The 26,014-nt window shown below is 58.2% G+C and overlaps 1 protein-coding gene across 4 annotated transcripts in view; it reads right to left on the bottom strand.

Moving 5' to 3' along the window:
- Window positions 1–994: 994 nt before the first annotated feature.
- rbfox2 (RNA binding fox-1 homolog 2) overlaps window positions 995–26,014 on the bottom strand; it is a 35,294-nt gene continuing 10,274 nt past the window's right edge. Inside the window, exons 3-13 of one of the 4 annotated variants that reach the window (XM_088607022.1) lie at window positions 21,338–21,553; window positions 20,402–20,554; window positions 20,249–20,302; window positions 18,546–18,638; window positions 13,822–13,882; window positions 8,301–8,354; window positions 8,034–8,178; window positions 7,360–7,399; window positions 5,080–5,171; window positions 4,178–4,256; window positions 995–4,079 (exon numbers count right to left, since the gene is read on the bottom strand). In XM_088607022.1, the coding sequence (XP_088463148.1) occupies window positions 4,035–4,079; window positions 4,178–4,256; window positions 5,080–5,171; window positions 7,360–7,399; window positions 8,034–8,178; window positions 8,301–8,354; window positions 13,822–13,882; window positions 18,546–18,638; window positions 20,249–20,302; window positions 20,402–20,554; window positions 21,338–21,553 (1,032 nt within the window). In that variant the 3' untranslated portion in view covers window positions 995–4,034. Of the gene's footprint in view, window positions 4,080–4,177; window positions 4,257–5,079; window positions 5,172–7,359; window positions 7,400–8,033; window positions 8,179–8,300; window positions 8,355–13,794; window positions 13,883–18,545; window positions 18,639–20,248; window positions 20,303–20,401; window positions 20,555–21,337; window positions 21,554–26,014 lie in introns of all 4 variants that reach the window. The other 3 variants (XM_088607021.1, XM_088607020.1, XM_088607023.1) reach the window with 3 other exon arrangements.

Below are 26,014 nucleotides of genomic sequence, written 5' to 3' on the forward strand. Positions count from 1 at the left end.
ACTCCCCTCTCACAGCTACACACACAGCCCCCCAGTCACACTCCCCTCTCACAGCTACACACACACACACAGCCCCCCAGTCACACTCCCCTCTCACAGCTACACACACACACACAGCCCCCCAGTAACACTCCCCTCTCACAGCTACACACACACACAGAGCCCCCCAGTCACACTCCCCTCTCACAGCTACACACACAGCCCCCCAGTCACACTCCCCTCTCACAGCTACACACACACACACAGCCCCCCAGTCACACTCCCCTCTCACAGCTACACACACAGCCCCCCAGTCACACTCCCCTCTCACAGCTACACACACAGCCCCCCAGTCACACTCCCCTCTCACAGCTACACACACACACACACAGCCCCCCAGTCACACTCCCCTCTCACAGCTACACACACACACACAGCCCCCCAGTCACACTCCCCTCTCACAGCTACACACACAGCCCCCCAGTCACACTCCCCTCTCACAGCTACACACACACACACAGCCCCCCAGTCACACTCCCCTCTCACAGCTACACACACACACACAGCCCCCCAGTCACACTCCCCTCTCACAGCTACACACACACACACAGCCCCCCAGTCACACTCCCCTCTCACAGCTACACACACACACACACAGCCCCCCAGTCACACTCCCCTCTCACAGCTACACACAGCCCCCCAGTCACACTCCCCTCTCACAGCTACACACACACACCACACAGAGCCCACCGATCACACACCCCTCTCACAGCTACACACACACACACAGCTCACCCATCACACTCCTCACTACTACACAAGCCTCTCACTGTGATCGTTCACTCATCTCACTCCTCTCTCGCAAGCACACACAGCCCACACTCACAGGAATACACACCCCTCTCCTCTCTCACTGATACACAACACGCAATCCTCTCCAACACCACTAACAGATACACACCTTTCTCTCACACACACTCCCCACCTTTAGAATAAAGCAGCCAGACACGAGCCGTCAAAACAAAACAAACTGTTTATATACAATCAGAGTAACAGAAAGGACAGGAGACAGAGACGCAGTCTGTCAGTGAGGATAATCGAAGTAACAAGAATAATGTTGTAATAATGCAGACAGCAGGGGGCGCCGGGGGTCTGGGGTCCCCAGGGCCACCCGTTCTCTCAGCTCCTCCCCCGAATCGGACCTGGGGCCTGGGGCGCCCCCCAGTGGACGGGCGGGCTCCTCGAGGAGCTCAATTAACCAATTAGGAGCGCGTTCTGGACCGAGGGCGGCCCATCGTCGAACCCGAGCAGGAGCCTGCAGCCCTTCTTGTGCGGGACGTCAGGGGCCGAGACAGACCTCCTGCTCCCCTGGGACCCATACTGGTCGGCGAATTCGGGTTTGGACCCAGACACCCTCCGTCATGGCACATGGTTTAACCCAGGCGCCCCCTCTCACATTCAGGACACATGGTTTAGCCCACACCAGAACACACTTTTCAAATCTCATGCCTTTTTACATACAAAGTTCTCCCTCTCCAGCATCAAACCCCATCAATCTCAAACAAGATACATTCTCTTCACGCCTTCAAAAGTCATGACAAATGGTTAAATCCACTACTTCTCTAACTGTGTGATGGCTATATATTCCATCCTCCCCCCCCACACCTTCTCAAATAGATTAGCCCAACTCACTTCCTCCCTGCAGCACAGGAAGTGGTTCACTATGGCCACAGTCTTCCCCTGCACCTGACAGATGGTTTGGTCCTTCCATCCTCATGCCTGCTCTTCCCCTGAAAAGCTTTAAATGGTTCAATCCACAACCAAACCCCTGTGCCCCACGTTGAGAAACGACTTATCGTCTCTCCCCCCCCCACAAACACCAGCATTCAGGAAATGGCTCAGGCCACTACTCCAGCCCATGAACAGCTCTAACTCCTCCCTGTTGTGTTGATGAAATGGTTTGGTCCACTCACTCAACTTACCCCCCCCTCAGAACTGCCCCCTCACCTCACCGCAAGACCCAGCCCGCCAGAACAGCCTCCTGCTCCGCTGGTCACCAACGCGCCCGACCAGCAGAGCTAGAAGACTCTCCCTCAGTCTGGAGAGAGGTGTCCAGCTGTCCTCTGAGCTCTGGTCAGGAGGGAGATGTCCAGTGAGAGGGGGGACAGGAAGACCCCTCCAGCCGGCACGCAGAGCAAGCGGAGCCCAGCAGGGGGCTGCGAGGAGGGGCTCCGGCCCAGAGGTGGACAGAGGATTATAATGGGATACAGAAATGAGATACAATTCCCTCAGGAGTACAGCCCCCCTCCCCCCGCCCTCCCCGCCCCCCGAAAATAAAACCGCCACACCTGCTCCAGCCCGAGTCTCCCCTCGTCCCCACGCGAACACAGCCGGACCGCCGAGCGGACTCGGACCACCCCGGCCCTCTGGGGGGACGGGGGACTGGAGCAGCCTGGGGCTGGCAGAGCAGAGCCCAGCCACCCGCACTCAACACGCAGAGCACACAGCGTGACCCAGCGTCCGCACTCAACACTCAACACGCAGAGCACGCAACGTGACCCAGCGTCCGCACTCAACACGCAGAGCACACAGCGTGACCCAGCGTCCGCACTCAACACTCAACACGCAGAGCACATAGCGTGACCCAGCGTCCGCACTCAACACTCAACACGCAGAGCACACAGCGTGACCCAGCGTCCGCACTCAACACGCAGAGCACGCAGCGTGACCCAGCGTCCGCACTCAACACTCAACACGCAGAGCACACAGCGTGACCCAGCGTCCGCACTCAACACGCAGAGCACGCAGCGTGACCCAGCGTCCGCACTCAACACTCAACACGCAGAGCACATAGCGTGACCCAGCATCCGCACTCAACACGCAGAGCACGCAGCGTGACCCAGCGTCCGCACTCAACACGCAGAGTGACCCAGCGTCCGCACTCAACACTCAACACGCAGAGCACATAGCGTGACCCAGCGTCCGCACTCAACACGCAGAGCACACAGCGTGCACACTCAACACGCAGAGCACGCAGCGTGACCCAGCGTGCACACTCAACACGCAGAGCACACAGCGTGACCCAGCGTCCGCACTCAACACGCAGAGCACACAGCGTGACCCAGCGTGCACACTCAACACGCAGAGCACACAGCGTGACCCAGCGTCCGCACTCAACACTCAACACGCAGAGCACACAGCGTGACCCAGCGTGCACACTCAACACGCAGAGCACACAGCGTGACCCAGCGTCCGCACTCAACACTCAACACGCAGAGCACACAGCGTGACCCAGCGTCCGCACTCAACACGCAGAGCACACAGCGTGACCCAGCGTGCACACTCAACACGCAGAGGTAAAGGGACAGCTGGCAGTGCACACGTGGAATAAGGGTCCCAGGAGCACAAAGGAATGTTTCCATCTCCTGAACCTGGAGCTGCTTTCACTACTGCGGGGGGCTCGGGGTTCACGCCAGGTCCTCGAAAAACAGTCCACCCCCCCTGCCCCCGCCACAGAGACATCGCCGGACCCCCAGACCCAGACACAGGATATACAAGGATATAATCAGGCATGATCCTGCAGTACTAACCACGAACATCACGAATAATTATAATAATACCAGCCATAATAATAATTATAATAAGAACAACATTAACTGTGAAGAGGAACGGAGAGCTAACAAAAACGGAAATGCAAAAAAAAAGTCAACCAAAAAAAAAAACAACCTAAAAATTAAAAATTCTTCCTCTTCTTCCTCCTCCTCGGATTCGGGGTCGCCGTTGCGCCCGGACTCGCGCAGACCGAGCGGAATGAGGTATCGCACATTAAAAACGGGCGGGTTCGGGCGGACCGGTCACCTGGGGTCAGCGGGGCCGCGGACAGTCCCCCCCCGCTGCCCCCCCAGCCCTCTCCCAGCGGCTCCGCTGTCGTCACCCGAGGCCTCCGGCGCCCGCCGCGGTAACGCTCCTCCAGTCCAGCAGGGGGCACTGTCCTCCAGGGAGAAGGCATGGGGGGGGGCAGGGGGGAGTCGGTGGTGGGGGTGGGAGTGGGATCTTCAGTAGGGGGCAAACCTGCTGTATCCGCCCCTGTACAGACTGGCCTGCAGGGGGAGCCGGAGAGAGGGAGGGGGCAGTTAGTCGAACTGCTCAGCGGGGAGGGTGAGAAGACAGACGTGCTGCAAGACAGATCGACTCTTACCACAGCGCCTACTCCATAGGCAGCGGCAGCAGCAGGGGTCAGAGCGTGGTAGGGGTCTGTAGTGTACACCCGCCCGTAACTGAGAGAGACAGAGGGGTTAATACACACACTCCTCCTGCACACTACTGTACACTGACACTGCACTGAGAGAGAGGGGTTAATACACACACTCCTCCTGCACACGACTGTACACTGACACTGCACTGAGAGAGAGAGGGGTTAATACACACACTCCTCCTGCACACGACTGTACACTGACACTGCACTGAGAGAGAGAGGGGTTAATACACACACTCCTCCTGCACACTACTGTACACTGACACTGCACTGAGAGAGAGAGGGGTTAATACACACACTCCTCCTGTACACTACTGTACACTGACACTGCACTGAGAGAGAGAGGGGTTAATACACACACTCCTCCTGCACACTACTGTACACTGACACTGCACTGAGAGAGAGAGGGGTTAATACACACACTCCTCCTGCACACTACTGTACACTGACACTGCACTGAGAGAGAGGGGGGTTAATACACACACTCCTCCTGCACACTACTGTACACTGACACTGCACTGAGAGAGAGGGGTTAATACACACACTCCTCCTGCACACTACTGTACACTGACACTGCACTGAGAGAGAGAGGGGTTAATACACACACTCCTCCTGCACACTACTGTACACTGACACTGCACTGAGAGAGAGAGGGGTTAATACACACACTCCTCCTGCACACTACTGTACACTGACACTGCACTGAGAGAGAGAGGGGTTAATACACACACTCCTCCTGCACACTACTGCTGTGTACAGTGTTTTCAAGTTGTTGTAATATTCATATCTACTGAATAAAACACTGACTGTCTCTCCTCCACTATCCCAGGGTGCACTGCACTCACCTGTCACTGTAGGCAGCTGCTGCAGCGGCGGCAGCCGTTGCCCCGGTAACGGCAGCCGCTGGCTGGGCGTAACGGTACGCGGCGTAGCCGCCCTGGAGAGGCGAGGGTTAAACGAAGAGACAGGAGTGACCGACTGCCACACAGACAAGACCAGAGACGCAGAGACTGAACGATATGCAGACAGAGCAACAGTCCAGGCAGGAACACCGCCACACAGACAGACATGCAGACACAACCAGCCCCCCCCCCACCCCCCCAATCAAAGATTCAGGCAGAGAGAGAGAGATGGACAGACAGGCATTGTCAGACAGCATGCACCCAACACAGCAAACCAAATACCACTCCGCATTCGGCCTAAAAGACTACAACTCCCAGCATTCCTGCACAGGACCTTCAGGAGGGGGAGGGGCTCCACGGGGAAGGCGAGGAGGTAGGGGCGTGGCCACGTGCAGACGTGAACGCAGGCAAGAGGCAGAATGGAGGGGACAGAGGGGGCGGGCAAGGGGGGGGGGTCAATACAATCAAATGGGTTGTCTTTTTTATGGACTGCAGAGATGGAGATCTTCATACAACTGCAGTGTCCTGGGTCGGCCACAAGGGGGCCACAGAGCTGTCAAGATCCGTCCCAGTGAAGAACTAATCCAGCTCCCAGTCCAGCCTGGAGAGTCTCGGACTGCTCTGTCACTGTCAGTGGAGTCTGATTATAATCCCAGTGAAAAACTAATCCAGCTCCCAGTCCAGCCAGTCCAGTACGGTTTGGAGCATCTCTGAGTGCTCTCTGAACTTCAAGGTTGGTCAAAAGATTTTAATGGTAAAAACGAATTCCCTTCCCCACTGCAGTGTGAGAGGCTGGGCTTGGTAAGTTAGTAGAGAAGGAAAAGGAATCAAATCAGAACCAAACCCAGACGGAACAATCATGTTATCAATGACACCAGAACCCACACAGCCTGCTGGGGACAGCTGCTCTAGAACAGTCCCTACCTGGGGCAGCCTGGAGCTAATGAAACGCTCCTGAAACACTATTCTATAACAGAGAACAGAACAGCTCTTCAATTCCCAGCGCTGTCTCGCACACACACACACACGCAGGGCCGGCGGTCAGTCTCCAGCGTCCAGCGGACTGTCCGGACCAGGGCCGGGAGTCTGGGCGCCAGCCCCCAATCACACCAGAGTCACCTGGCCAGGTGAGAGCAGCACTGTCCTTGAGCCCCCTGCCCCCCGAGATGACCCCCGACACCCCAGTGCGCCAGACCAGGTCCTCACAGAGCTCTCCCTGACCGGACCGCACCGGACTGGACAGGACCGGACCGCACAGCTCGGTCAGATGCCGCCTCCTCCTCTTCCTTCACCCGGCTCGGGGCAGCAGGTTGCCATGGGAACTAAACCACTAGGCCACTGTCAGGTCCAGCAGGTCAGCAGCCAGGCAGTGTGCCCAACAGCCCGCTGTCGAACTGACCGACTGACCGGCCACACACTGACCTACTGACCAGCCGAGCATCTGACTGGTGTCAAACCTGCAACCGACCTCATCAATCAGAGTGTCCATGTCCCTGCAGTGGCAACGGTCACTCTGTAAGGAGCTGGAGCAACTTCACATACTGACGCCAGGACACTAATCAATTTAATTAATTAATCAAAGAATGAATTCCCCAGGCCTGAGAGAATGCTGCTGGCACCTGGAGGAAAGGACGGGGTTAATTCACACACATGCACAGAACACAGAGAACCAGGCAAGAGGGGCGAAAACGGAGAGAGGGTGAGTCTGCTCTCTGCAGCGCCCCCTGGTGAGGAGGCTTGGTATGGCACTCAGACACCCTGCGGGTGGCACAGGACCCCCGTCAGACTGGACTGCAGACAGCGAGGGGTCAGCGCTCTGCACCCAGACTGGAGTGCAGACAGCGAGGGGTCAGCGCTCTGCACCCAGACTGGAGTGCAGACAGCGAGGGGTCAGCGCTCTGCACCCAGACTGGAGTGCAGACAGCGAGGGGTCAGCGCTCTGCACCCAGACTGGAGTGCAGACAGCGAGGGGTCAGCGCTCTGCACCCAGACTGGAGTGCAGACAGCGAGGGGTCAGCGCTCTGCACCCAGACTGGACTGCAGACAGCGAGGGGTCAGCGCTCTGCACCCAGACTGGACTGCAGACAGCGAGGGGTCAGCCTGCTGCCCGGTCACCCCTGCATTCGTGTGGGAAGCTAGGAGCTCAGGAAGAGCAGACTCGCCCGAAAAACACAGACCGAGAAGCAGAGAGATCTCGAGATGGAGAATGGAGAGTGTACTTACATAGAGGTCAGCGCTGTAAAAACCATCCTGATACACCACACTGAGGAAGAGAGGAGGGAGAGAGAGGAGAGGGGCGAGGAGGAGGAAGAGGGAGAGAGGAGAGGGGCGGGGAGGAGGAAGAGGAGGGAGGGGGAGAGAGGAGAGGGGTGAGGAGGAGGAAGAGGAGGGAGGAGGAAAGGAACAGGAAGAGAGAACGAGAGAGAGAGAGAGAGAGAGAGAGAGAGAGAGAGGAAGGCTGTTATTTCGCACTCATGCAGCATGCGGGCAGAAATACAACTCCCGACAGACAGGGGGCGATGGTGAGGCTCACCGCCCCATGGCTGATCAGTGGGCGCGACCCGGCACACACCGGCCCGCCTGAGGGTGGGGGCCGGAGGCTGTGTTTCCTGCGGTTCAATACTCGTCCACATGCCAGATCCGCTCTCTCGACGTGTTACACTCAACACCATCGCCCTGCTCCACGAAGGGCTTCACAAGCAGTGTGTTCACTCTTACCCTGGTACCCTGGTGTGTGCAGTACAGTGTGTGTCCAGACTGACAGTGTGTTCAGTCTTAGCTGGTGTGCCCAGTATAGTGTGCGTGCAGAGGGGTGTTCAGTCCAGTGTGCTCAGTCTTACCCTGGGTACGCTGGTGTGTCGAGTACAGTGTGTGTGCAGAGGGGTGTTCAGTCTTACCCTGGGTACGCTGGGATGGCCGGCTGGGGTACCGCAGCCCTCACTGCGCTGTACACCGTGCGGCCCCGCCCCCGCAGGTGAGCCCCCCGAAACGCCGCCGCTGCTGTCGAAGCTGCAGCTGCTGTAGGGTAGGGGAACCCTGGGACTGTGGAGGACAGAGAGAGGGACCCCCAGCACCCCATTAATACAGAGAAGACCCCCAGACTCCCCACTGACACAGACACAGACAAGGACCCCCAGAGAGAGTCTCACAGTGAAGTCTCGTACCTGCATACAGCTCAGGTCCATACACAGCGCCCATCACTGGGCTGAGCTTCCAGCCTGCAGACAGACAGACACAGGCGGTTAGTGACCCCTCCAGAGCCCAGAGCCCCAACTGTAACCCCCCCACACACAGCCCAGAGCCCCTACTGCTCCCCCACACACACAGCCCAGAGCCCCTACTGCTCCCCCACACACACACAGCCCAGAGCCCCTACTGCTCCCCCACACACACAGCCCAGAGCCCCTACTGCTCCCCCACACACACAGCCCAGAGCCCCTACTGCTCCCCCACACACACACAGCCCAGAGCCCCTACTGCTCCCCCACACACACAGCCCAGAGCCCCTACTGCTCCCCCACACACACACAGCCCAGAGCCCCTACTGCTCCCCCACACACACAGCCCAGAGCCCCTACTGCTCCCCCACACACACACAGCCCAGAGCCCCTACTGCTCCCCCACACACACAGCCCAGAGCCCCTACTGCTCCCACACACACACAGCCCAGAGCCCCTACTGCTCCCCCACACACACAGCCCAGAGCCCCTACTGCTCCCACACACACACAGCCCAGAGCCCCTACTGCTCCCCCACACACACAGCCCAGAGCCCCTACTGCTCCCCCACACACACACACAGCCCAGAGCCCCTACTGCTCCCCCACACACACACAGCCCAGAGCCCCTACTGCTCCCCCACACACACAGCCCAGAGCCCCTACTGCTCCCCCACACACACACAGCCCAGAGCCCCTACTGCTGCCCCACACACACACAGCCCAGAGCCCCTACTGCTGCCCCACACACACACAGCCCAGAGCCCCTACTGCTGCCCCACACACACAGCCCAGAGCCCCTACTGCTCCCACACACACACAGCCCAGAGCCCCTACTGCTGCCCCACACACACAGCCCAGAGCCCCTACTGCTCCCACACACACACAGCCCAGAGCCCCTACTGCTCCCCCACACACACAGCCCAGAGCCCCTACTGCTGCCCCCCACACACAGCCCAGAGCCCCTACTGCTCCCACACACACACAGCCCAGAGCCCCTACTGCTCCCCACACACACACACAGCCCAGAGCCCCTACTGCTCCCACACACACAGCCCAGAGCCCCTACTGCTGCCCCCCACACACACAGCCCAGAGCCCCTACTGCTCCCACACACACACACACAGCCCAGAGCCCCTACTGCTCCCCCACACACACACAGCCCAGAGCCCCTACTGCTCCCCCACACACACACAGCCCAGAGCCCCTACTGCTCCCCCACACACACACAGCCCAGAGCCCCTACTGCTGCCCCACACACACACAGCCCAGAGCCCCTACTGCTGCCCCACACACACACAGCCCAGAGCCCCTACTGCTGCCCCACACACACAGCCCAGAGCCCCTACTGCTCCCACACACACACAGCCCAGAGCCCCTACTGCTGCCCCCCACACACAGCCCAGAGCCCCTACTGCTCCCACACACACACAGCCCAGAGCCCCTACTGCTCCCACACACACACACAGCCCAGAGCCCCTACTGCTCCCCCACACACACACAGCCCAGAGCCCCTACTGCTCCCCACACACACAGCCCAGAGCCCCTACTGCTCCCCCCCACACACACAGCCCAGAGCCCCTACTGCTCCCACACACACACAGCCCAGAGCCCCTACTGCTGCCCCACACACAGCCCAGAGCCCCTACTGCTCCCACACACACACAGCCCAGAGCCCCTACTGCTCCCACACACACAGCCCAGAGCCCCTACTGCTCCCACACACACACAGCCCAGAGCCCCTACTGCTCCCACACACACACAGCCCAGAGCCCCTACTGCTCCCACACACACACACAGCCCAGAGCCCCTACTGCTCCCCCACACACACACAGCCCAGAGCCCCTACTGCTCCCCCACACACACACAGCCCAGAGCCCCTACTGCTCCCACACACACACACAGCCCAGAGCCCCTACTGCTCCCCCACACACACACAGCCCAGAGCCCCTACTGCTCCCCCCCCCACACACAGCCCAGAGCCCCTACTGCTCCCACACACACACAGCCCAGAGCCCCTACTGCTCCCCCACACACACACAGCCCAGAGCCCCTACTGCTCCCACACACACACACAGCCCAGAGCCCCTACTGCTGCCCCCCCCACACACAGCCCAGAGCCCCTACTGCTCCCCCACACACACACAGCCCAGAGCCCCTACTGCTGCCCCACACACACACAGCCCAGAGCCCCTACTGCTCCCACACACACACACAGCCCAGAGCCCCTACTGCTCCCACACACACACACACAGCCCAGAGCCCCTACTGCTCCCCCACACACACAGCCCAGAGCCCCTACTGCTCCCACACACACACAGCCCAGAGCCCCTACTGCTCCCCCACACACACACAGCCCAGAGCCCCTACTGCTCCCACACACACACACAGCCCAGAGCCCCTACTGCTCCCACACACACACACAGCCCAGAGCCCCTACTGCTGCCCCACACACAGCCCAGAGCCCCTACTGCTCCCACACACACACAGCCCAGAGCCCCTACTGCTCCCACACACACACACAGCCCAGAGCCCCTACTGCTCCCCCACACACACACAGCCCAGAGCCCCTACTGCTCCCCACACACAGCCCAGAGCCCCTACTGCTCCCCCACACACACACAGCCCAGAGCCCCTACTGCTCCCACACACACACACAGCCCAGAGCCCCTACTGCTCCCCCACACACACACAGCCCAGAGCCCCTACTGCTCCCCCCCCACACACAGCCCAGAGCCCCTACTGCTCCCACACACACACAGCCCAGAGCCCCTACTGCTCCCCCACACACACACAGCCCAGAGCCCCTACTGCTCCCACACACACACACAGCCCAGAGCCCCTACTGCTGCCCCCCCCACACACAGCCCAGAGCCCCTACTGCTCCCCCACACACACACAGCCCAGAGCCCCTACTGCTGCCCCACACACACACAGCCCAGAGCCCCTACTGCTCCCACACACACACACAGCCCAGAGCCCCTACTGCTCCCACACACACACACAGCCCAGAGCCCCTACTGCTCCCCCACACACACAGCCCAGAGCCCCTACTGCTCCCACACACACACAGCCCAGAGCCCCTACTGCTCCCCCACACACACAGCCCAGAGCCCCTACTGCTCCCACACACACACAGCCCAGAGCCCCTACTGCTCCCACACACACAGCCCAGAGCCCCTACTGCTCCCCCACACACACACAGCCCAGAGCCCCTACTGCTCCCACACACACACACAGCCCAGAGCCCCTACTGCTGCCCCCCACACACAGCCCAGAGCCCCTACTGCTCCCCCACACACACACACAGCCCAGAGCCCCTACTGCTCCCACACACACACACAGCCCAGAGCCCCTACTGCTCCCCCCCACACACACACAGCCCAGAGCCCCTACTGCTCCCCCCCACACACACACAGCCCAGAGCCCCTACTGCTCCCACACACACACACAGCCCAGAGCCCCTACTGCTCCCCCACACACACAGCCCAGAGCCCCTACTGCTCCCACACACACAGCCCAGAGCCCCTACTGCTGCCCCACACACACACAGCCCAGAGCCCCTACTGCTCCCACACACACACACAGCCCAGAGCCCCTACTGCTCCCCCACACACACAGCCCAGAGCCCCTACTGCTCCCACACACACAGCCCAGAGCCCCTACTGCTCCCACACACACACACAGCCCAGAGCCCCTACTGCTCCCCCACACACACAGCCCAGAGCCCCTACTGCTCCCACACACACAGCCCAGAGCCCCTACTGCTGCCCCACACACACACAGCCCAGAGCCCCTACTGCTCCCACACACACACACAGCCCAGAGCCCCTACTGCTCCCCCCCACACACACACAGCCCAGAGCCCCTACTGCTCCCCCACACACACAGCCCAGAGCCTCTACTGCTGCCCCACACACACACAGCCCAGAGCCCCTACTGCTGCCCCACACACACACAGCCCAGAGCCCCTACTGCTGCCCCACACACACACAGCCCAGAGCCCCTACTGCTGCCCCACACACAGCCCAGAGCCCCTACTGCTGCCCCACACACACACAGCCCAGAGCCCCTACTGCTCCCACACACACACACAGCCCAGAGCCCCTACTGCTCCCACACACACACACAGCCCAGAGCCCCTACTGCTCCCCCCCACACACACAGCCCAGAGCCCCTACTGCTCCCCCCCACACACACAGCCCAGAGCCCCTACTGCTCCCCCCCACACACACAGCCCAGAGCCCCTACTGCTCCCCCCCACACACACAGCCCAGAGCCCCTACTGCTCCCCCACACACACAGCCCAGAGCCCCTACTGCTCCCCCACACACACAGCCCAGAGCCCCTACTGCTCCCCCACACACACACAGCCCAGAGCCCCTACTGCTCCCACACACACACACAGCCCAGAGCCCCTACTGCTCCCACACACACACACAGCCCAGAGCCCCTACTGCTCCCACACACACACAGCCCAGAGCCCCTACTGCTCCCACACACACACAGCCCAGAGCCCCTACTGCTCCCCCACACACACACAGCCCAGAGCCCCTACTGCTCCCCCACACACACACAGCCCAGAGCCCCTACTGCTCCCCCACACACACAGCCCAGAGCCCCTACTGCTCCCCCACACACACACACAGCCCAGAGCCCCTACTGCTCCCCCACACACACACAGCCCAGAGCCCCTACTGCTCCCACACACACACACAGCCCAGAGCCCCTACTGCTCCCCCACACACACACACAGCCCAGAGCCCCTACTGCTCCCACACACACACAGCCCAGAGCCCCTACTGCTCCCACACACACACAGCCCAGAGCCCCTACTGCTCCCCCACACACACAGCCCAGAGCCCCTACTGCTCCCCCACACACACACAGCCCAGAGCCCCTACTGCTCCCCCACACACACACACAGCCCAGAGCCCCTACTGCTCCCCCACACACACACACACACTCCCCCACACACACACACACACACACCACCCATTCACAGTTTAAGTCAGGGTTCAGTTTACGTGTGAGTGTCAGTGTCAGCGTGAGGATCTGTGCACATTAGTGAGTGAGCAATGAAGAGCAAGAGTGTAAATCTGTGAGCGTATCTGTGCATGTGGGCGAGTGATGAAGAGTGAGAGTTCTGTGCCTGATGAAGAGTGATGAAGAATGAGCGTATCTTTGCACATCGGCGAGTGATGAAGAGTGAGAGTACTGTGCGTGATGAAGAGTGAGAGTACTGTGCCTGATGAAGAGTGAGAGTACTGTGCCTGATGAAGAGTGAGAGTACTGTGTGTGATGAAGAGTGAGAGTACTGTGCGTGATGAAGAGTGAGAGTACTATGCGTGATGAAGAGTGAGAGTACTATGCGTGATGAAGAGTGAGAGTACTGTGCGTGTTGGTGGCGGTAGAGGCGGGCGCGGAGGTGAGGGCAGTACCGTAGGGCAACGAGCTGAGCCCCTCACCGTTGGCGTACGGGCTGACGAGCTTCTTGTTGGTCATCACCCTGGCAGTGGCATTATTGACCTGGGCACAGAGAGGACAGAGGTCAGGGGTCACGCAGCCCTGGCACACAGTCACCATCGTGACAGAAACATCTGGTAAGAAAGTCTAGCTGCGGGTCTTTGTATCGTGGGCGCACAGCTGCAGTCGGTCTCCAGGGGCAACAGCGAAGAGTTGGACTGTGGCACTGACAGTGCGTGTGTGCGTGTCTGTGTGTACCTCAACTACTGGAACAGCTGTCTTCCGAAGTGCGTGTCCAGACAACGAGCCCCAGACCAGTCTGGTGAAGCTCATTCTTGTACAGGGCACAGCATTTAACGGGACACCTGATTGGTGGGGCTCACTATTTACCACCTGAGTAATATTTCCCAGGGTGCACCGTGAGGCAGTAGCTAGCCTGCTGTGGGCAGCGGCTCTGTACAGCTCTGTGGACACTGGCCAGTGAGGTCTAAATTCCAGAACGCAGCGAGTCTGTCGTTCTCCGTGCCTGCGTGTGGGAGCACATGGGCGAGAGGAAGAAGGAAGACAAACCTGAACACTCACCCCCCCCAAACACAACCACACGTCGACAGTTTTCACCAAAAAAACAACAGAAAAAAAATCCAACCCAGTCAATCAATTACAGATCCGTACATCTGTACATTACACGACCATTCCTGCACACACGTGCCATCGTCAAACACAGCCAAAGAGGTGCGTCACATGACCAGCAAGAGAGAGAGAGAACCAATCAGCAAGCAGCTTGATGCAGCGCAGCAGCCAATCAGCAGCAGTCCAGGGGAGGGAGGAGGGAGGAGGGAGGAGGGGGGCAGGCAGGACAGGGGGGGGCACAGACACAGGGCAGCACCCCGGCGCCCCGACTGAGCACACAGAGACTCGGCCGAGAGACGGGGTGCGAGCACAGCCCCACCACTAGAGTCCCGACAGGAGCAGCCCGTCAAAGCCCTGATTGTGCACGAGCACGTGAGGGAAACAGACCAGACTCCCAGGCACAGCAGCCTGAGCCCGCCTGCACTGGGCCGGGCCCGGAGTGGTCAGCCTGCGGGGCACTGGGAGCTTGCGTCCATATTAATACAGAGAGACGGACATGAAAGAAGAGCAGCAGGCATCAGTGATGGCGCAGGACGGGAAAAAACTCAAATCAAAGTACCACCGGACAAATCAAGTCAGCTGATCGACCCGTCTACTGACGGAGACGTGAATATCAGCCAGGACACGGAGCAGAACGTCAGATCCTTCAGTGAGACTACAGCGCCCTCCAGTGCTTAAAAGTTACACTACAGCACCATCCGGCTATAATTATAGACTGGCCTGCCCTCTAGTTGCCCTGCTGGCCTGTCTCATGACTGCAGCAGTCTCTGTTCATAGTGGAATCTGTGTGGAGGGACTCTATGTGCCACTATGTCACAGAGCCCAGACACAGGACAGTACCAGAACCAGTACCGGGCGTACTTGCAGATCATAAGCTGATCCGTTTGCTCAGTGTCTAACGGCACTCTCCCTCCCTCACCCTGCCTCTTTCTGCTCTCCTGCCCTGAACACAACACTCAAGACACGCCCGCTGCACGGGGTCAGACAGCGACGATGTCACAGGCCTGCCACTTACCGCCTCTTCTAATGGCGTAGCGCACAGATACCATGGAAACGGACAACACCGTGCGCTTGAACAGAGCGTGGGGTGGGGGGTAGGTGGGGGGAGAAACAAGAGCAAATAAATACTCAAAGCAAATAAAAAGACAAGAACAGAGAACTTCCTTCCTGGAACTGATAGGAACAGCACCCCCTGTGGCTGAGTGCAGAGTCGCAGCTCTGAGAGGAACAGCACCTCCTCTGCCTTTAGCAATGATGTTAACAGCGCCCCCTGTGGCCAAGCGCAGAAGTGTAGAGACACAGTTCTGACAGGAACAGCGCCTCCTGTGTCTGAGCGCAGAGCTGCAGCTCTGAGAGGAACAGGATCCAGGCGCCTCCGAGACAGCACTGCCTATGACATCCTTAGGAGTGTGTGAAAGAAATCCAGCTCCTTCCTCGTGCTTCTGTGACTGAAGCATCATGGAGAACCAGAGGTCAATTTCTGTTTTAAAAAGTTTAACCAGACTCTGCATTCCAGTCTCCCACAGAGCCAATCTTGGCCACAAGAGGGAGACAAACTCCATTTCTCCCTCTGTTCCTCTTAAACACTGCTCTTCTACACACTGACACAGCCCAGTCACAGGGCTCTAGACTCTTCTAGTCCCTGTGGAGTCCAGTACACTGACACAGCCCAGTCACAGGCTCTAGACTCTTCTAGTCCCTGTGGAGTCCAGCACACTGACACAGCCCAGTCACAGGCTCTAGACTCTTCTAGTCCCTGTGGAGTCCAGCACACTGACACAGCTCAGTCACAGGGCTCTAGACTCTTCTAGTCCCTGTGGAGTCCAGCACACTGACACAGCCCAGTCACAGGCTCTAGACTCTTCTAGTCCCTGTGGAGTCCAGCACACTGACACAGCCCAGTCACAGGCTCTAGACTCTTCTAGTCCCTGTGGAGTCCAGCACACTGACACAGCCCAGTCACAGGCTCTAGACTCTTCTAGTCCCTGTGGAGTCCAGCATACTGACACAGCCTAGTCACAGGCTCTAGACTCTTCTAGTCCCTGTGGAGTTCAGCACACTGACACAGCCCAGTCACAGGGCTCTAGACTCTTCTAGTCCCTGTGGAGTCCAGCACACTGAGACAGCCCAGTCACAGGCTCTAGACTCTTCTAGTCCCTGTGGAGTCCGGGACACTGACACAGCCCAGTCACAGGCTCTAGACTCTTCTAGTCCCTGTGGAGTCCAGCACACTGACACAGCCCAGTCACAGGCTCTAGACTCTTCTAGTCCCTGTGGAGTCCAGCACACTGACACAGCCCAGTCACAGGCTCTAGACTCTTCTAGTCCCTGTGGAGTCCAGCACACTGACACAGCCCAGTCACAGGCTCTAGACTCTTCTAGTCCCTGTGGAGTCCAGCACACTGACACAGCCCAGTCACAGGGCTCTAGACTCTTCTAGTCCCTGTGGAGTCCAGCACACTGACACAGCCCAGTCACAGGCTCTAGACTCTTCTAGTGCATGTGGGGCACCTGGGGTTCTCTCAGCACCTGTCCCATTAAAACAGCCCTTTATGTCTCTCTGAAGGGGCATGAGGATGAGGGACAGGGGTGCCCGTTTTCCTGAGAGGACACCCCAGTTCCTTTGAGAAAGTCAAGCCACACCTGTGCCTGACGGAAGCAGGGGGTCACAGCAGCACCAGGGACAGGAGCCTCAAGTGGACAGAGGGAAAGGCAGCGGACAGGAGGGCAGCACATGTCCGATACCAGGAACCCCAACAACACAGCTCCCACAGGTGCAGACGGAGAAGAGGGGAGGAGACAGACAGGCGGACAGACAGAGGCAGAGAAAGATGGCACACGCAGCCAGAAGGGGGCACTCAGGCAGGGAGACAGAAGCAATAAAGCAATAGCAGACCTGTCTGGTGCTGATAAGAGTTGCCGTGCTGTGAGAGAAGGCGTGGGACTTGAGAGAGGGGGGGGCTGGGGCGGGGAAGAGGGGTGCAGTCGGGGGACCCCAGACAGAGCGGTCAGGAGAGGTGGGCTGTGCACCGTGTCCGTCTCTCTCTCTCGTTCCCATGGTAACAGCCCCGGAGCAGGGGACGGCGCCGCGCACTCGTGCAGCGAGGTCACCGGACCGGACCAGCCCGGCGCCGCCTGGACAGGACCCAGGCCCGTGACCCCACAGCGCGCGCGGACTGCACCACGCGCCCCCCAACGGCGAGACCCGAGGGCAGGCGGGCCGGACCATGCAGAACAGAACCAGGCACAGCCATGCAGCAGACCGGAGCCATGCAGGACTGCAGGGGCAGAACCGGAGGCTCCCAGCGCATGGCAGGCCGATCCGCTCCAGGTCTGACCCGGCTGCGGCCCCAGGACAGCAGCGACAGCAGGGGCTGGAGGAGTTGCCCTGAGGCTCCTCTGCTGCGTCAGGGCGGGGCGCAGGAAGACCTGGAGACGGATCAGACCGCCCTGCACTGTCTGCGAGGACAACGGGCGTCACGGTTCGAGAAGCAGTCGGCAGCATGTAGACAAACGGGCCCTTCAGTCACAGCTCGCAGGCAGGGAGGGGCACGGCTGACCCATGCAGTCCGGAATCACACAGGAATCCACACTGGACTCTCGCCGGAGTGCTGACTGGGCAAGACTGAGGTCAACTCGTGCATCTTCACAGCCCAGCAGCCGGACAGACATGGGGGACCAGAACACTGTCGTGTGTGCAACCATCTCTGGAGTGCAAGACACACATGCAGGGCTACAGCAGCTCAGTCACGAGAATGTGTGCGTGTCCTGTAAACCCATGCAGGACTCGTGTGTGTGTGTGTGTGTGTGTGTGTGTGTGTGTGTGTGTGTGTGTGTCCTGTAAACCCATGCAGGACTCGTGTGTGCGTGTGCATGTGTAGGAAACCCATGCAGTACTCGTGTGTGTGCGTGTGTATGTGCATGTGTAGGAAACCCATGCAGTACTCGTGCGTGTGCGTGTGTATGTGCATGTGTAGGAAACCCATGCAGTACTCGTGCGTGTGCGTGTGCGTGTTGTAAACCCATGCAGGACTCGTGTGCACTCATGCGCTACAGGACTGGACAGTCACAGTGGACAGACAGGGGAGACATGCACCTCAATTTTGCGTCCCTCCACCAGCGTTCCGTGTAAGCGCTCCCTCGCTTTCTCGGCGTCAGCGCTCGACTCAAACGTCACAAACCCGAACCCCTGCATGCCCCAACCGGAGAGGGGAGGAGTGGAGTATCGAGAGAGGGGGGGGGGGAGGGAGGGATGAAGAGTATTGAGAGAGGGAGGGAGGGGAATATTAGGAATATAGACGGAGAGCATTCAGGGAGGGAGAGGAGAGTATTAGAGTATTTGGAGAGCATTAAGGAAGGGAGGAGAGTATTAGCAGAGTATTTGGAGAATATTGAGGGGGGTAGGGAGTAGAGTAGTAGCAGAATATTTGGAGAGTATTGAGAAAGAGGGAGGAGAGTATTAGCAGGGTATTTGGAGAGTATTGAGAGAGGGAGGGTGGAGAGCATTATCAGAGTATTTGGAGAGCATTGAGAGAGGGAGAGGAGAGTATTAGCAGAGTATTGAGAGGGTATTGAGGTGGGCAGGGAGGAGAGTATTAGCAGAGTATTGAGAGAATATTGAGGGGGGGTATTAGCAGAGTATTTGGAGAGCATTGAGGAAGGGAGGAGAGTATTAGCAGAGTATTTGGAGAGTATTAAGGGAGGGACAGGAGAGTATTAGCAGAGTATTTGTAGAGTATTGAGGGAGGAACAGGAGAGTATTAGAGTATTTGGAGAGTATTGAGGGAGGGAGGAGAGTATTGGGGGAGGGACGTAGGGAGAGGGAGTGGAGAGAACAACATGCACAACATTAAAAATAAAATAAATTCTTGAATTCAGAACAAATCAGAACCAAAAGCACTGCTTGAGATAATTAACTATGAAGAGGTCAATGGGTTAATCTGATTGAAAGAGCAACATGCCAAGCCACAATGACCCCGAGTGACCCCCCCAATACTCACATCCCGCCGAGCCCTGCACAACAGGACAGAGAAGACTGTGCGTTACTTCAAACTCACAAACCCCCCGCCCCCCAGAGACACCCCAGCCCTGACCGCGACAGGACCAGCACGGGGTGAGAACCCTCCCAGCATGCACCTCTCCTGAACCCCAGCCCTGACCGCGACAGGACCAGCACGGGGTGAGAACCCTCCCAGCATGCACCTCTCCTTAACCCCAGCCCTGACCGCGACAGGACCAGCACGGGGTGAGAACCCTCCCAGCATGCACCTCTCCTGAACCCCAGCCCTGACCGCGACAGGACCAGCACGGGGTGAGAACCCTCCCAGCATGCACCTCTCCTGAACCCTAGCCCTGACCGGGACAGGACCAGCACGGGGTGAGAAAACCCTCCCAGAATGCACCTCTCCTGAACCCCAGCCCTGACCGCGACAGGACCAGCACGGGGTGAGAAAACCCTCCCAGAATGCACCTCTCCTGAACCCCAGCCCTGACCGGGACAGGACCAGCACGGGGTGAGAAAACCCTCCCAGAATGCACCTCTCCTGAACCCCAGCCCTGACTGGGACAGGAGGGGTTCTGCTGGGAGCTCAGAGAACACTCCCAGCATGCACCTCTCCTGAACCCAGGACAGATCCTGCAGCAGTGCCACGGTGAAGACTGGCGTCCGCCTCCCAAGGGGTCACCCCAGCACCCCCAGCCAGTACTGCCGCCCCTCCTGCTGCTGTGGTCCAGGCACTGGTGCCGGTCCGAACCGCTCAGCAGCTGGCGCGAGGGAGGGGCCACGGGCAGCCCTCCTACCTTTGAGCCTCGCTCGTTGAAGATGATCTCCACATCCAGGATCTTCCCGAATTGCTGAGAAATAGAAGCAGCGGGACGGTCAGGCACAGCCGCACCCCAAAACCCCAAAACAGCACCCCCCAAACACTGACCCCTCCCTCACTGCTCTCTCACCCCAAACATCTGGCGGAGATCCGGGTCCCGGAAACGGAAAGGGATGTTGGAGACGTGCAGCCTTTTAGGGGTCATCTTGGATTCCTGGGACTCGCCCCCCACAGACTGAGACTGGACACACTGTCCATCTGTCTGAGCCACACCATCAGTCTGCTGAGAGAGAGGGGGGTTAATACACACACTCCTGTACACTGACACTGCACTGAGAGAGAGAGAGGGGTTAATACACACACTCCTCCTGCACACTACTGTACACTGACACTGCACTGAGAGAGAGAGGGGTTAATACACACACTCCTCCTGCACACTACTGTACACTGACGCTGTACTGAGAGAGAGGGGTTAATACACACACTCCTCCTGCACACTACTGTACACTGACACTGCACTGAGAGAGAGAGGGGTTAATACACACACTCCTCCTGCACACTACTGTACACTGACACTGCACTGAGAGAGAGAGGGGTTAATACACACACTCCTCCTGCACACTACTGTACACTGACACTGCACTGAGAGAGAGAGGGGTTAATACACACACTCCTCCTGCACACTACTGTACACTGACACTGCACTGAGAGAGAGGGGGGTTAATACACACACTCCTCCTGCACACTACTGTACACTGACACTGCACTGAGAGAGAGAGAGGGGTTAATACACACACTCCTCCTGCACACTACTGTACACTGACACTGCACTGAGAGAGAGGGGTTAATACACACACTCCTCCTGCACACTACTGTACACTGACACTGCACTGAGAGAGAGAGAGGGGTTAATACACACACTCCTCCTGCACACTACTGTACACTGACACTGCACTGAGAGAGAGAGGGGTTAATACACACACCTACTGCACACAATGGTAAGAGAAAGAGGTTACTGAACGATCATATTGACGGAATTAGCAGAGTAACAGAGTCTGATACTCACTGCTGAGTTTGCTGTGTTATTAGCAGCACCTGTGCTGCTGGTTCCTGGTCCCTGGTCTGTGGGCCCTCCTGGACCCCCACTGCTGTACAGCCCCATCCCACCCTGTGGTGCCCCAAACTCCGAGCTCAGCCCGTTCTGGGGGGGTGGTGGTGGAGGAAATGAGGGGAAAGGAGGGGGCACCAGGCCCTCTGAACCCCCTGCTGAGTCCTGAGCTCCCTGCAGAGCAAGAGAGAGGGGTTAATACACACACTCCTCCTGCACACTACTGAACACTGACACTGCACTGAGAGAGAGAGGGGTTAATACACACACTCCTCCTGCACACTACTGTACACTGACACTGCACTGAGAGAGAGAGGGGTTAATACACACACTCCTCCTGCACACTACTGAACACTGACACTGCACTGAGAGAGAGAGGGGTTAATACACACACTCCTCCTGCACACTACTGTACACTGACACTGCACTGAGAGAGAGAGAGGGGTTAATACACACACTCCTCCTGCACACTACTGTACACTGACACTGCACTGAGAGAGAGAGGGGTTAATACACACACTCCTCCTGCACACTACTGTACACTGACACTGCACTGAAAGAGAGAGAGGGGTTAATACACACACTCCTCCTGCACACTCCTGTACACTGACACTGCACTGAGAGAGAGAGAGGGGTTAATACACACACTCCTCCTGTACACTACTGTACACTGACACTGCACTGAGAGAGAGAGGGGTTAATACACACACTCCTCCTGCACACTACTGTACACTGACACTGCACTGAGAGAGAGAGGGGTTAATACACACACTCCTCCTGCACACTACTGTACACTGACACTGCACTGAGAGAGAGAGAGGGGTTAATACACACACTCCTCCTGCACACTACTGTATACTGACACTGCACTGAGAGAGAGAGGGGTTAATACACACACTCCTCCTGCACACTACTGTACACTGACACTGCACTGAGAGAGAGGGGTTAATACACACACTCCTCCTGCACACTGCTGTACACTGACACTGCACTGAGAGAGAGAGAGGGGTTAATACACACACTCCTCCTGCACACTACTGTACACTGACACTGCACTGAGAGAGAGAGGGGTTAATACACACACTCCTCCTGCACACTACTGTACACTGACACTGCACTGAGAGAGAGAGGGGTTAATACACACACTCCTCCTGCACACTACTGTACACTGACACTGCACTGAGAGAGAGAGGGGTTAATACACACACTCCTCCTGCACACTACTGTACACTGACACTGCACTGAGAGAGAGAGAGGGGTTAATACACACACTCCTCCTGCACACTCCTGTACACTGACACTGCACTGAGAGAGAGAGAGGGGTTAATACACACACTCCTCCTGCACACTACTGTACACTGACACTGCACTGAGAGAGAGAGGGGTTAATACACACACTCCTCCTGCACACTACTGTACACTGACACTGCACTGAGAGAGAGAGAGGGGTTAATACACACACTCCTCCTGCACACTCCTGTACACTGACACTGCACTGAGAGAGAGAGGGGTTAATACACACACTCCTCCTGCACACTACTGTACACTGACACTGCCCTCAAGGGTTGAGTATTAAATTCCCTGACGTGTCTGCGAGTGGGACACAGTGGGACACCGTGGGACTCGCTCTGTGCTCGGGGGTTCGGGGTATCACCGTGACACTGTCTGCTGAGCCCATGAAATATTGAGAAGGAGCCCATGTATTATGGATGGCCAGACCGGCTCCCTGACTCACTCACACACTGACTCACACACGTACAGGCTGCCTGTCGTCTCTGGGCGTGAGTCACCCACAGGAGCTGCCGGTCCCGGGCGCGAGCTGCCAGCCTCCCACACACACCACTCCCCGGCCCTCAGCCACTGGGGCACCGGACCCACACCACACAGACTGGACACTCGGCCAGCCAGAACTGTCACGCCAGACAAGAGCACTGACCACCAGACCAGACCCTGTCCACTCTCTCCTTTCATCAGACTGACCACCAGACCAGACTCTGTCCACTCTCTCCTTTCATCAGACTGACCAGACCAGACCCTGTCCACTCTCTCATCAGACTGACCAGACCAGACTCTGTCCACTCTCTCATCAGACTGACCAGACCAGACCCTGTCCACTCTCTCCTTTCATCAGACTGACCACCAGACCAGATCCTGCCCACAACCTTCTGTGGTCAGGCCGGCCAATGACCACCACGCCGGCCACTGTCCGCACGCTGCCTTCACGGGTACGCGCACGCTCGCGAAACAGGAGCAGCGGGTTCCAGTTACCTGCGAGACCATCTGTCCGTCCATGAACCGCCGGACAGGGGTCGCCACCTGCGCGCTAACTCTCGGGAGTCCGCACCGTGCCCGTGGAAACTGCAGGCCCAACGGAACTCTCCTGCCGGCTCCACCTGTCTGTCCAGCCTACATCTCCGCCCGTCTTCCTCGCCCGTCCGCCGGCGGAAACTCCGCTCCCGGCCCTGTGCCGTGCGGGCCGCAGGCCCCGCCCCGCCCGTCACTCACTCGGAAACACGCCCCCCTTCGCCGTCGTCACTGGCCCTTCTCCCCGCCTCCCTGCCCATATAAGGCTTTGTTCCCGCCCTTCCTGCTTCTTCCACGGACCTGATTTGTCTGCAAGGAACACGCCCAGGGAATTCTTAAAGGAGACGGCTCCTTTAAGCAATTTGACACGCTAACACTGCACACAAAGGCAGCGGGACGCTTTAAAAAGCTAATACTCCCCTTTAACACGCTTTGAACCGGGACGGTGTGGTTTCCCAAGAACGAACTCAAAACGTCTCTGTTTTCCAGATAGTCCTGTCGCTCAAATATTTAATAGTTTGCATGTTTTCACTTCAATACCACCTGAGAAGCATCCCAGCAGAAGGCTCCCCAAATTCTGTCCGCACACACCCAAAGCATTAGAAGAGGAATTCGGTTTAGAAACACGCAGCACCCCAGCCCTGTCAGCGCAGTCGAGACCAGACCAGACCCGGGCACGCTGAGATCCAACAGCCGCAGAGAAACACCCAAACCTGTCTTGTCAGTCTGTCTCTCCCGCCCTGCTGTTGCTGGGTGTGGCCCAGCGATCTCCAGGAGAACTGCTGACAAGACAGACCGCCAGAAAAACATCCCCTGGGCCTCTCTCAGAGAGGAGATGCACACAGCCCAGTCACAGGCTCTAGACTCTTCTAGTCCCTGTGGAGTCCAGCACACTGACACAGCCCAGTCACAGGGCTCTAGACTCTTCTAGTCCCTGTGGAGTCCAGCACACTGACACAGCCCAGTCACAGGGCTCTAGACTCTTCTAGTCCCTGTGGAGTCCAGCACACTGACACAGCCCAGTCACAGGGCTCTAGACTCTTCTAGTCCCTGTGGAGTCCAGCACACTGACACAGCCCAGTCACAGGCTCTAGACTCTTCTAGTCCCTGTGGAGTCCAGTACACTGACACAGCCCAGTCACAGGGCTCTAGACTCGTCTAGTCCCTGTGGAGTCCAGCACACTGACACAGCCCAGTCACAGGGCTCTAGACTCTTCTAGTTCCTGTGGAGTCCAGCACACTGACACAGCCCAGTCACAGGGCTCTAGACTCTTCTAGTCCCTGTGGAGTCCAGCACACTGACACAGCCCAGTCACAGGCTCTAGACTCTTCTAGTCCCTGTGGAGTCCAGCACACTGACACAGCCCAGTCACAGGCTCTAGACTCTTCTAGTCCCTGTGGAGTCCAGCACACTGACACACAGTGCAGTGTCTGTATGAACCCCTCTCTCTCAGTGCAGTGTTAATGTACTGGAGTGTCCAGTCAGTGTGTCTGTATGAACCCCTCTCTCTCAGGGAGGGGGGTTGTCTTTCACAGCTCCTCTTCTGGCCACAGACACCCCACCCCCTCTTTCTGAATGACCAGAACAGCTGTGGGCACCTGCTGCTGCTCCTGGGGGGGGGTGAATTAACCCTTTGTCTAAGTCCTTACATCTCAGTGTGAGATTGAGGGCGTATTAACTCTGGAGACCACAGCTGCTTCAGTCACTCCTGACACAGAGGTGCAGACGTGTTGTTACAGACTGAGTGTCTGTTCAGCTGCTCTACAGGAGTGATGATGATGATGATGAAGGGTGTCCATGTGGATCTCTAGTGTCCAGGCCACAGCGATACAAGACGATGGCGAACTGAGCGACAGCAGGGGCAGCACACTCACCGACAGCAGGCTGGGGAGGTCCAGGCGGTACAGTCCCATCATGATTGCTCAGGCGTGCAGATGCCTGTCCCTGGTCTGCTTCCCCTGTCTCCCTCCTGCGGCTGGGCTGGGTGGACTGCTCCTCAGACTCCAGCCATGTGCCTCTGCCCCCCTCCTCCCGGACCCCCGACTCTCTCCCTGTGCTCTGTCTGTCTGCACGGCTCACTCTCTCCCTGTGCTCTCACTGTCTCACTCTCTCCCTGTGCTCTCACTGTCTGAACGGCTCACTCTCTCCCTGTGCTCTCACTGTCTCACTCTCTCCCTGTGCTCTGTCTGTCTCACTCTCTCCCTGTGCTCTGTCTGTCTGCACGGCTCACTCTCTCCCTGTGCTCTCACTGTCTGAACGGCTCACTCTCTCCCTGTGCTCTGTCTGTCTCACTCTCTCCCTGTGCTCTCACTATCTGAACGGCTCACTCT

Source organism: Lepisosteus platostomus, chromosome 14, assembly GCF_059453375.1.
Source record: "Lepisosteus platostomus isolate fLepPlt1 chromosome 14, fLepPlt1.hap1, whole genome shotgun sequence".
Lineage (NCBI taxonomy): Eukaryota > Metazoa > Chordata > Actinopteri > Semionotiformes > Lepisosteidae > Lepisosteus > Lepisosteus platostomus.